The sequence below is a fragment of the Astyanax mexicanus genome, chromosome 15 (genome assembly GCF_023375975.1).
Source record: "Astyanax mexicanus isolate ESR-SI-001 chromosome 15, AstMex3_surface, whole genome shotgun sequence".
In the NCBI taxonomy this organism is placed as follows: domain Eukaryota; kingdom Metazoa; phylum Chordata; class Actinopteri; order Characiformes; family Acestrorhamphidae; genus Astyanax; species Astyanax mexicanus.
The window spans coordinates 1,801,560-1,814,514 of record NC_064422.1 but is presented as its reverse complement, the minus strand read 5'-3'; the positions used below and the strand labels follow the sequence as shown (position 1 = coordinate 1,814,514).

At 42.3% G+C, this 12,955-nt stretch overlaps 1 protein-coding gene across 5 annotated transcripts in view; it reads left to right on the top strand.

Moving 5' to 3' along the window:
• Positions 1-1,984: 1,984 nt before the first annotated feature.
• adam11 (ADAM metallopeptidase domain 11) overlaps positions 1,985-12,955 on the top strand; it is a 174,339-nt gene continuing 163,368 nt past the window's right edge. For 4 of the 5 annotated variants that reach the window (XM_049464714.1, XM_049464713.1, XM_049464717.1 and 1 more), the window contains exons 1-2: positions 1,986-2,187; positions 3,638-3,780. In XM_049464714.1, the coding sequence (XP_049320671.1) occupies positions 2,130-2,187; positions 3,638-3,780 (201 nt within the window). In that variant the 5' untranslated portion in view covers positions 1,986-2,129. Of the gene's footprint in view, positions 2,188-3,637; positions 3,781-12,955 lie in introns of all 5 variants that reach the window. The other variant, XM_049464715.1, reaches the window with a different exon arrangement.

The window sequence follows — 12,955 nt, the reverse complement described above, 5'->3', positions numbered from 1 at the left end:
AATAATAATAATAATAATAATTTGTAGAAGGGTACAATAGTGATATATAAATTGTAAAAATATAAGAATGAAATAAGTGTGTGTGTGTGTGTGTGTGTGTGTGTGGGTGTGGGTGTGGGCGTGCGTGTGTGTGTGGGGGTTCACTCACTGTGCCGCAGTGTGTGACACTCATATACGTATCTGGCTGCAGTGGGGGCTGAGGCTCCCTCTCCTAACAGATCAGCCAGTTTCTCCCTGTCGCTCAGGGCTCTAAAATCACTCAGAACTATTTCAAATTCATCCAAATATTTTACTCTGATATTTTGGGCAGTAGAAGAGAAAGTGCTGCTCTGTGTCTACCTCCCCTGTCGTGCAGTGAGCACATATCCTCTCCTTTCTCGGGATCCAGGACTTTCTGATCTGGCCTCTCTCGATGGCCAGGCAGTGGTCACTCAGTCTGTATTTGGTGAGGATCTGTCTCTGCTTCATATCTCGGACAGTAAGGAGATAAGTGGCCATGAAGTGGCCTAAAACTGATGTTTTCGGGTCAGATAGCAGTCCAGTTTGTTTTGGGAGAGAGTTTGGGATGTCAAATGTCAAATAATTTTGTGATGTTAAATTATTTAGATGACTCTGATTGGTCTTTGGGAAGCAGTGCTGGTCAGAGGGTTGGGGGTGTTGGGGTTAGGTTGTTGGTCAGTCTCTGGACCAGCTGACACAGGGGACTCTTTTCAGGGTTCAGCTCTTGGGATTGGAGGGCCTGAAACTGCAGGCTTGTTTTGGGACTTGATTTAAGATGCATCCAGAATTTAAATGCTCTTTTTTCTATATTAATTATTAATGGGAATCAGCCTAATTCAGCCCTGCATGCGTTTGATGGGGGTTTTCTTTGGACGTGTAAAATCATTCTACACAATGCTGCATGCAGGGCTTCAGTGGGATGCTTGTCCCATCTAGTGTAGTCATGTTGACTGAGTGGACCCCATACTTCACTATCGTATAGCGCAATGGGCAGGATTATACTGTCAAATATATTTCGCCAGATTCGATCTTGAAGAATTTGGTTTTGATAGAATAGAGCAGGGATGGGCAACTGGCGGCCCGGGGGCCGCACACGGCCCTCGTCATCACTCAGTGCGGCCCGCGAATAGATCAAAAATAATTTCATAATTTCATAATTAAAAAAAAAACAAACAAAAAAACGTAATTCTACTTTTGACCGCTAGAGGGCGCTGCCAAACGTTGACATTGACATCCAGTCCATTGTGAGCCAGCAGGCCAAACCACAGCTCTCTCATTAGCTTCAATAAATGTTGGGCCTCTGTGGTCTAGTTTTCTGCTATTATTGAATGAGCTATTTGCAATCAGTTTTTAAATCTTTTTTGTTCTTTGTTATAAATGAGTTCAAATGCCTTTTGCACTTTTATAAGCAAATGTTTTGTCCTTGTTGCTTATGAAGGACTTGTTATAATGAACTTATTTTACACAGAGGAACTACTGTATTTGCAATCAGTTTTTTAAGCAAACTTTTTGTTCTTTGATATGAAGGACTTCCTTTTTGCACTTTTTTTAAGCAAACGGTTTGTCTTTTGCCGTATTAAAATGCATTAATATGCAGAAAATAGTTGTTGATAAATGTTGGTGCTGTAAACATACAGATATAAATTCATATAAAATTTGTTCTTATTGAAAATCATTTGTAGCGTTTTTCATATTCAATTATTTGAAGTGCGAGGTCATGTGGGCCTCCAATGGTCATGCTGAAAAAAATGTGGCCCTCTCCATCATGGAAGTTGCCCATCCCTGGAATAGAGGGTTCTGCAGGCCTTTTCTTTCAATGCATCCACTGCCAGACAAAAGCCTCCTGAGCCACTGACTCTCTCTCTCTCTCTCTCTCTCTCTCTCTCTCATTGGGGCAGGTTCTGTTTTCCGCGGCTCCTCCCCTCCCCTCACTCTCTCTCTCTCTCTCTCTCTCTCTCTCTCTCTCTCTCTCTCTCTCTCTCTCTCTCTCTCTCTCTCTCTCTCTCTCTCTCTCTCTCTCTCTCTCTCTCTCCCCGCTCTGGCTGTGCTTCATGCTGGCTGTAAGCAGGTGAATCTGGGCTGTGGAAGCTCCGTGGCTACGGGAAAGGCTGCGGGAGAATGTGAGCGCTATGCCGGCTTTGCCCTACCTCCTGTGGGCCGCTGTGGCCGCGCGGCTCGCTGTCGCAGGTAAGCGCGCGTCTCGGGCGTTTGTTTTGTGAGCTCTGATCCACACCCCCGTTATTAGAATCTCTCTGAGTTAAAGGCCGCGCGAGCCGTTACACCCCGACTGTCAACTTTCTGTTGCTTTGGCTTTAATGCGAGGATGCAGCTGTGCAGGCGGTAAACAGCTGGGGCACCTGTAGGTCTTAGCGCGTCCTTAACAAATCCTGTAACAGTAATAAAAATGAGCTGACACGTGACTGTTAGGATTTTTAAGAACTGTTCCTCAGTAGAGCTGTAAAAATGTTATTGATTTTTATTTATTAGTTGAGATAATTAAAGATAGCAGTGTTGATTCTGTCCTTAGATTCCACTGTTCTGATTGGATAAAAACAAGACTTTTCTTTTCCTCAGATTTAAAAAAAATATATATAACACTACAAACTGGTCAAAGGTTTTAGAACATCACTATTGTCCAGTAGCAGTGCTGCATAGGTCAGACTGCAAAGCTGCTTTATTATCAGTGACTTTATTATTGCATGTCTTCACCTCTCAGATCTCTTAATTCTTCTCTTCACTGCTGAAACTGAGACTTGTTACTAATAAGACCAATGTTAGCTTATAGCGTTGTCATGTGGGTCAGCCAGACCTATTCCTGTATCAGTTTTCTCCAGTTTCCAAGTCTTTTGGCTTCATCTTCATTTATCTAAAGAAAAGAAGTATCGTTTACAGAGGTATCTGTGGTTTTGTGTCTTGTTCTAGTTATTACAGTAAAAGTGTGAATATTCTTTTTTGTGTAAATAAGTTGCTTTTTCATTACTCCACATGGTGGCACTATAATCAAATAAATAGATTAATCCTGCGGGGAAAAATATCGGTTGCTAAATTCTAAGAAAACTGACACCAATAAATTCCTGCGAATTGCTTATTTAGTACTTATGGAATATTTTGTCCTCTTCAGTAAAACCCATGCTGTGAAACATTGTCTTGTGATATATTGAGTATTGCAGAATCACATTATTGTGATATCGTATTGTGAGATGCCATGTAATTCACATGCCCTCAGTGGACACATGTACAGCCTGTTGTACAGCCTTTTGAAGCTAATTATTCTAGTGTGAAACTAATGGAAGAAAACCAGTAAGACTGCCAATTCAATTTGAATTGAGATAAAATTACTTTACCCTAATCTTTCTCCTGTTGAGTTTAGGTTGAAGTTTTAGTATTGATACACATCATCAAATATATGGTTTAATGTGTTATTTTGTGTATTACTAGCTACAATGAACACTCACTTATTATTATATACCCTGAAATGTGCAAATAGTTATCAGGACCGTAGTCTGTATAGTGATGTAGCACTGGCAGCTACTCTTGCTAATTAGTGTACATTGGCTAAAATAATGGTTCTATTTTCTAACCAATTAGTGACTTGTGGTTCTATTTTTTTGTGTTCATATTCCCTGAACTGCTAAAGGCTGCTGGGGTGCGGCTATGACAGACTGGGGGGATGCGGGAGAATTGACGGAGCCCAGGCGGCTCCAGCAGCAAGTAGACGAGGGTGAGCTGGCACACCATCGCCTAGACAGCAGAGTAACTCAGGATGCTGTCACCATGCATGTGAGTGATACTTTCTGGTTCACTGTTTACTTACACGACTTGATATGCAAAGTATTTCCTCTATTTTCTTTATAGGAATGTATGCTGGTACGTAAGGCTGGGCAAAATATAGATTATAGATTATAGATTTCTATAATGAGTTCCTGTGAGCTCAATCAGTACCTCATGTGTCTCTTCAAAACTGTCTTTTTGGTTTTACCATATGGTATGAAAAATCCATCCATCTTCCCATCAATTTTAACCATCTTCTCTGTCCCTGCTGAAGAAAAGCAGGCCGAAACCATGATTCTACCACCATCATGTTTGAAAGTGGGCATGGTGTGTTCAGGGTGATGAGCTGTGTTGCTTTTACGCCAAACATAACATTTTGCATTGTGGCCAAAAAGTTCAATTTTGGTTTCGTCTGACCACAGCACCTTCTTCCACATGTTTGATGTGTCTCCCAGGTGGCTTGTAGCAAACTATAAATAAGACTTTTTATGGATATCTTTAAGAAGTGGCTTTCTCCTTGCCACTCTTCCATACAATGTGTGCAGTGTACAATTGATTGTTGTCCTATGGTCTCCCACCTCAGCTGTAGATCTCTGCAGTTCATCCAGAGTGATCATGGGTCTCTTGGCTGCATCTCGGATCAGTCTTCTCCTTATTATTATTATTATATATATATATATTTTTATCATAGTTCAAACAACCTCATGGGTCATATATATATATATATATATATATATATATATATATATATATATATATATATATATATATATACGCACTGCATCATATCTCAAGTTAAAAATGGCGATATTAAATACCCCTGATCTAGAGCCCTGGCCTGGTGTGTTTCTTGGTCTTCATGATGCTCTCTGCGCTTTAAACTGAACTCTGAGACTATTTATCATCTTTAGTCATTTAGGTCAACATTGGATCATTAAGAGATCCTCACTGAACTTACTGCTCATTTTGCATATCAATTTCTTCTCATCCTCATCATGTCTCACATTATAGAAACAAGCATTTTAAACAAAATAAACTAAAAAAATATAACTGAAACATTCAGCAGTAATTGTTCTTTACCTGTTAGCTTAATGACTAGTGCTGACCTTCAAGAATTTGTTGTTAAGTCTATCTGTAGATTTAGGAGGCAGTTTTGTTTTCTTGTTGTTGTGTGCCAGTTGGGCCCGTTCCTGTACTTTAGCTTTAAATGAGCATTGAACGCATTATTTGTCATGTTACGTACACCATGCTCTGTACTGAAGCATTGAATCTTGAATTGAATTGTTTTATATATAGTTTTATTTTTGATTTTTCCCCATTTTCTCCCAATTTGTGCGTCCCCATCAACGAGCACATTTCTTCTCCGATACATATTCAATTCAATTCAATTTTATTTATATAGCGCTTTTTACAACAAAGGTTGTCACAAAGCCGCTTTACAGGAAAAACAGGTCCACGCCTCTTATGAGCAGCACCACAGAGATGCTGATTTTATGGTGACACAGTGGCAAAAAAACTCCCTTTAAGAGGAAGAAACCTTGGAAGGAACCAAGACTCAGTCCGAGGAACCCATCCTACTCGGGTTGACCCGCTCAGTACAAACAAACAACAAACAACAAATAACAGAACAAAAACAGCACAGAGAATTAATGTGAACTATGGCTAATATAACAGGTACTAATTTATGAATATAAGAATGTGATGGGCACAAACTATAGAGCTATGGCTAATACAGAAACAGATACTGAGTGTGTTAATGGTAATCAGTGCAGGGTTGCAGAGCCGGAGAACAACACAGCGGGCAGTGGAGAGCCAGGCTGGGAACATCAGGAACAGCATCTCCATACATGTAAAAGAGATAGATAGAGAAAACAGAAAGGAAAGGAAGAGAAAAAAAAGCAGAAGTTAGAAGGGTTGTGAAATAATTCTGATGAGTAGAAGGACAGGGCTGATTCCTGAAAGCTGGAACCACAGACGGACACATCCAGGAAGACCGGCCGGGCATCTCAGCACATGTGAGAGAGATAGAGAGAGAGAACAGTGAGAGAGATAGAGAGAGAGAACAGAGAGGGGAGGGAAGAGAAAGGGGTTAGAATGGTTTTATAAAACTCTGCTGGAGTGGGATGGGCACTGGTAGCAGCAGCTCAGGACATGGGGAGAGAAAGAGAAAGCAGATGATTAGGACAGGGTTTATATTTGCTGGATAAGCTGTAAGAGGAAGAAAATTGTAATGAGACATTACTCAAAAGCTTGAGCAAATAGAAATGTTTTGAGTCTAGATTTAAAGATTGAGAGTGTGTCTGAGTCCCGTATATTAATAGGGAGGCTATTCCAAAGTATTTTTTTCTAATACGCGGGACTAATAACAGGCCAGCGTCTTGGGAGCGGAGTGAACGCGGCGGATTGTAAGGAGTAAGGAGTTCCTGTAGATAATGCAGGGCCAGACCATTGAGGGATTTATACGTCAGGAGAAGTATTTTATAATCTATATGAAATCTAACAGGTAGCCAGTGTAGGGATGAAAGAATAGGTGTAATGTGATCGAACTCTAGCCTTGGTAAGCACTCTCGCGGCTGCATTCTGAACTAGCTGGAGTTTATGGAGTAATTTATGTGGACTTCCAGCCAACAACGCGTTGCAGTAGTCCAGCCTGGAGGTTATGAATGCATGTACCAGCTTCTCAGCATCTTCCAGAGAGAGTATACTGCGGATTTTAGCTATATTTCTTAAATGGAAGAATGCAGTTTTGACTATGCTACATATGTGAGCATCAAACGAAAGAATTGGGTCAAAGATGACCCCAAGGTTTCTCACAGTTTTACCAGGTATAATTAAGTGACCGTCTATGTCTACAGTATTAACATTTATGTTTTTATCAATATTAGGACCTAATAGAAGGACCTCAGTTTTATCAGAATTAAGTAAGAGAAAGTTGTGTGTCATCCAATTTTTTATGTCTTTAATACAGTCTGTTATTTGATTTATACAGAGCTCCTCGTTGGGTTTAGCAGATATGTAAAGTTGCGTGTCATCAGCATAGCAGTGAAAGTTAATACCATGCCTACGGATAATTTTACCCAGTGGTAGCATATAAAGAGTAAAGAGTAATGGACCCAGTATTGATCCCTGAGGGACACCATATTTTACTCTAGACTGATAAGAGCATTCGTTATTTAAGTAAACACACTGGAATCGATCTCTCAGATAAGATCTGAACCAGGTGAGGGCTGATCCTTTAATTCCTATAAGATTTTCTAACCTATCAAGTAGAATAGCGTGATCTATGGTGTCAAAGGCAGCACTCAGATCTAGCAGTACAAGGATGGCATTACTGCCCCTATCAAGAGCTGAAAGTAAATCATTAGTTACTCTAAGTAGAGCTGTTTCAGTGCTATGGTTTTGTCTAAAACCAGATTGAAAAACCTCATGAATACTATTACTTTGTAGATCAATCAATCTATCAATCAATCAATCAATCAATCAATCAACCTTTATTTTCACTCGGTAAATACATTGAGGGTAACCCTCATTTCTTAATGTAACCAAGCTTAAATAAAGTTACAGGGATTGAAAATTAAGTTTAAATTATAAAAACAAGCAAACAATGTAAGATTTAATTAAGAAAAAATAAAATAATTTAAAAATAAAAGGATATGCAAACAGGCTAAAATGTAGAGCAATAAAACAGAGATAAATATGTAGAATAATATCATTTAAAAATAATAATAAAACATAAAAAATAAAGGTCTAAAATAACCACAATTATAAAAATGTAAATGACGGAACTAAAATAATAATAATAATAATAATAAGTAAAAAATATGTTAAAAAAACATAAAAGGAAGAAAAATAAATTAAATAAAATAATATAAAATAAAACGTAAAGGTCAAAAGTAAAGCATTAACAAAACAAATAAAAAGATGAAATAAATAAAGTATATAAAATAAAAGGGCTTAAATGTAAAACATAAAATTAGATCAATTAAAAAAACTAAATTATTAAATAAATAACAAGGTAAAAGAAAAACTCAACTAAAACAGTTACAGGCTGTCTGAGGGGGTTAGATATTAAAAGTTTAAAATGATTTAGTGACACCAGTGAGCTGAATTTTAGTGTTTCCTGTAGTAAATTCCAGCTCACTGGTGCACTGTAGCAGGTCAGTAAAAACTCTCAAAACCTGACAGGTCACTAGAGCAGGTCTGATAATTACTGGTGTTTATAGAAGTCATGGGTGAGATATAAGATGGCATATGGCTGAAGAGCGAGTTATAAATATACTAGAAAAGGCAAAGTTTGTGAACGAACTTTAAGTTGGCTTGGAAAAGTGCGCTAATAACGTTGAAAATTTAAAATGGTTGTTAAGCTGTTTCAGTCTGAAGAGTGTGAAGAGAGGTTGCTATACTGTTGACTTTCGGCTAAATGTTAAATTCCAAAAGGTGGTTGCTAAGGTGTTGCTAACTGGTTGCTAGGCAGTTACTATCATTTCCTAAGTTGTTGCTAAGTGGTTCCTCGGCAGTTACTAACGTATTCCACATGATTGCTAAGTGGTTGCTAAGTGGTTGCTAGGCAGTTGCTAATGTTTTCCTGGTGGTTGCTAAGGTGTTGCTAACTGGTTGCTAGGCAGTTGCTATAATTTCTAAGGTGGTTGCTAAGTGGTTGCTAAGCAGTTGCTAACGTTTTCTAGGTGGTTGCTAACGTGTTGCTAAGTGGTTGCTAGGCAGTTGCTATCATTCCTAAAGTGGTTACTAAGTGGTTGCTAGGCAGTTGCTAACATTTTCCAGGTGGTTGCTAAGTGGTCGCTAAGTGGTTGCTAGGCAGTTGCTTTCATTTCTAAAGTGGTTGCTAAGCTGTTGCTAGGCAGTTTCTAATGTTTTCCTGGTGGTTTCTAAGGTGTTGCTAACTGGTTGCTAGGCAGTTGCTATAGATTCTAAAGTGGTTGCTAAGTGGTTGCTAGGAAGTTGCTAACGTATTCCATGTGGTTACTAAGTGCTTGCTAGGCAGTTGCTAATGTTTTCCAGGTGGTTGTTAAGGTGTTGCTAAATGGTTGCTAGGCAGTTGCTATAATTTCTAAAGTGGTTGCTAAGTGGTTGCTAGGAAGTTGTTAACATATTCCAGGTGGTTACTAAGTGGTTGCTAGGCAGTTGGTAACATTTTCCAGGTGGTTGCTAAGGTGTTGTTAAGTGGTTGCTAGGCAGTTGCTATAATTTCTAAAGTGGTTGCTAAGTGGTTGCTAGGCAGTTGCTTTCATTTCTAAAGTGGTTGCTAAGCTGTTGCTAGGCCGTTTCTAACGTTTTCCTGGTGGTTGCTAAGGTGTTGCTAACTGGTTGCTAGGCAGTTGCTAATGTTTTCCAGGTGGTTGCTAAGGTGGTTGCTAAGCAGTTAATAGGTGGTTGCTAAGCCCTGGCTGGGGTGCCGGGGTGTCCAAACTTTTGACTGATAGCTGCTCCATACAGCAGCTCCTCCATACACTCACAGTACTGGAGGAGCAGGGGAGAGAAGGGGTTCCGTGCGCAGAGCTGCTCGTGTGTGAGATTGCAGGGTGGGCCCCCCATTCATTCCTATGGGAAAAATTTGTGCTACAATCATCGTATTGTTTCGTAAAGCATATTTTCGGAAAGAACGCGGTAAGTTTTATAGACCAGTCGAATTACGTCTGCGTATCTCAAAAATTGTGACCTACTTGGACGTTCAAAATTCTCCCCCATTCATTCCTATGGGGAAAAAACTCACGTTTACGAAGTTTTTACGAAAACCGTACGATATATCGCTCCAAAAAGCACAAGCAACCTAATCGGGTATAGGTCCGACGATCCTGTAAAATTTCAGGTTTCTACGTTAAAAGCCCTAGGAGGTGATTAAATTTTGCGAATAGAATAATAATAAGTAGAACTAGAAAAGGAAAGTTCGATAACGAACTTTAAGTTGGCTTGGAAAAGTACGCTAATAACGTTGAAAAGTTAAAATGGTTGCTAAGCTATTTCTGTCTAAAGCGTGTAAACAGTGGTTGCTATGCTGTTGACTTTTGGCAAAATATTAAAGTCCAAAAAGTTTTGGCGGAAAGGTAATAAATGTCTTATAAAGTAAAGTCTTCATAAGTGGTTGCTTAACGTATTCCACATGGTTGCTAAGTGGTTGCTAGGCAGTTGCTAACATATTCCACATGGTTGCTAAGTGGTTACTAAGAGGTTGCTAGGCAGTGGCTAACATATTCCACATGATTGCTAAGTGGTTGCTAGGCAGTTGCTAACATTTCTAAAGTGGTTGCTAAGTGGTTGCTAGGCAGTTGCTAACATATTCCACATGGTTGCTAAGTGGTTGCTAGGTGCTTGCTAGGCAGTTGCTAACATTTTCCAGGTGGTTGCTAAGGTGTTGCTATCTGGTTGCTAGGCAGTTGCTGTCATTTCTAAAGTGGTTGCTAAGGGCTTGCTAGGCAGTTGCTAACATTTTCCAGGTGGCTGCTAAGCTGTTGCTATCTGGTTGCTAGGCAGTTGCTATCATTTCTTAAGTGGTTGCTAGGCAGTTGCTAACGTTTTCCAGGTGGCTGCTAAGGTGTAGCTAACTGGCTGCTAGGCAGTTGCTAACATTTTCCAGGTGGTTGCTAAGGTGTAGCTAACTGGTTGCTAGGCAGTTGCTATCATTTTTAAAGTAGTTGCTAGGCAGTTGCCAACATATTCCACATGGTTGCTAAGTGGTTGCTAGACAGTTGCTATCATTTCTAAAGTGGTTGCTAGGCAGTTGCTAACGTTTTCCAGGTGGTTGCTAAGGTGTTGCTAACTGGTTGCTAGGCAGTAACTAACGTATTCCACATGGTTGCTAAGTGGTTGCTAGGCAGTTGCTAACGTTTTCCAGAAGGTTGCAAAGGTGTAGCTAACTGGTCGCTAGGCAGTTGCTATCATTTCTAAAGTGGTTGCTAGGCAGTTGCTAACGCATTCCACGTGGTTACTGAGTGGTTGCTAGGAAGTTGCTGTCATTTCTTTTTTTTTTTTTTTTTTTTTTTTTTAAAAACTAAACAAAAAACAAACAAACAAACAAACAAAAAAATAATAAAATAAAATAAACAGAAAATAAACAAACATACATATATACACATACTCACATATCTAACTATACATATGCTTATACATATACACACATACATAAATATACATACATATTAATACATACACATAAATACATACACACACACGCACAGTTACTTCTATTCTATTGTTTTTTGCAAAAATATGTCATGTGTTACGGATTATGTCATGAAATACCTACCACAATGGAGGCAAGAAACCGCCACCATGCCCCTGCGATCCAGAGGCAGATAGGGAAGAACCCAGTGGACCCAGACCATCCACAGCCCATTAGGAGCCCAGAAGACCCGCGGCCACACATCCCGATGGTAACCATGTGCACACCCCAGATGAGGACGGGGGAGACTCCAGACGAAGCCCCCATGGCAAAGAGCAAGAGTCCAGAGAGCCAAAGGAAGCGAGCAGCCCACCCCTCCGGCAGGCCAGCACCCCTCGCACGAGCCGAGCATGCGGCCCCCGAGATCCCAAGCACCCGGGAACAGCCCGACACCCGGCAGGCCCCCCCTCCCACGCCAAGGGGGCCCAAGCCACCCCCAGGCCACGGCCACCTAGGGGGCGGGCCAGAGACCATATTAGGGCATCCGGCCACGCACCCATGGACCCACGGACGCCCACCCCCCCAGGAACGGCAGTGACGATCGGCGGAAAGCAGCGTGGAGCGGTAGGGAGGGCAAAAACCCGCCCTACGCAACCATGTCCCACAGGTGTCCATGCTCAGTCAGCCCCAAACCCAGGACCAACTGTTCACGCACACATGCACATTCACACACCCGTCACACACACATCCGTCACACATACACCCGTCGCACACGTGCACATTCACTCACAGACCAGTCACACACACCAGTCACGCACACCAGTCACACACACAGAACATACATAAACACCTAATGCGGGCATGCGGGCACCAGTACCGAGCCAGCGGCAACCTAGGGAAGCAGCCAGCCCGGCCCCGAACAACCACCCGACCCACACCCCAGGCAGGGTGCACGAAACCAGGGTGTGAGAAGACCTGACCCCCCTCCTTCCCCCACCCAGCATGTTGCAGTGATATGAATGTGTATAATGAGAAGAATGAATGAAAGCTACAGTGCTATTAAAATTGGAGGGACAGCTGTAATATGAGAACTGAATAACAGCACCCAACCACACTGCCCCCCCAAAGGCCCTCAATGTCTAAAATGCAAAAATAAAATTGAGGAGCAGGGAGCACCTGCCCCCCAAAACCCTATGTGTAATATGATGTGTGTAAGCTGTATGATGAGTTTGTATGTGTAATGCGATGTTAGACTGAGTAGGAGTCGGGGAAGGGCCAGGAAAGGACCGAGGGGCAGAGGACTACCCCCCGGAGGAAGAGAGCCAACTACTGCTGGCTCACTAGGCACCCAGTTCCATACACCCAACCGCAGTACATGGAAGGCAAGTCCAGGGTGTAGAGCGGCTACGGCCCCAGGACACCGCCGCTCTGCAAGACAGCGCCCCCATCCCCACACTGCGATACAACATAAATACACACCCCACTCACATACAAAAGACAACAGATATTACACACACGCACACACACACGCACACACACACACACACACACACACACACACACACACACACACACACACACACACACAGACACATTTACACTCAACATCCCACTCTTTCTCATACACACACAGTGGTCCTGAGCCCAGGACCAACTGGTCTTAAGTGGGAGACTGCCGCTTCCCCACCTGAGCGCCCCTACCTCCCCACAGGGAGGGCACCCAGAATCCCGGAATGCCAACCAGACACCCCAACACGGACCAAACCACCACCCCCCACGACGGCGCGCCCAAGAGAGGCATAGACCCTCCCCAGCGCAGGGAGGGACCCAAACAGGCGACAGACGCCCACGGGCACCAGGGCCCCGGACTCCGCACCCCGACCGCCACAGGGGAACCCAGCCAACCAGACAGGGCCAGCACCCACCACCATGGGCCCCCCAGACCCACACCCCAAGACCACAAGAGCATACATCCAGCCCCCCCCACCAACAACCAGGGCCCGCACACAGAAATCACCAAGCGGCAGCCACCGTCCCCAGTCCAAGGGCCATCAGACACCCGAATCC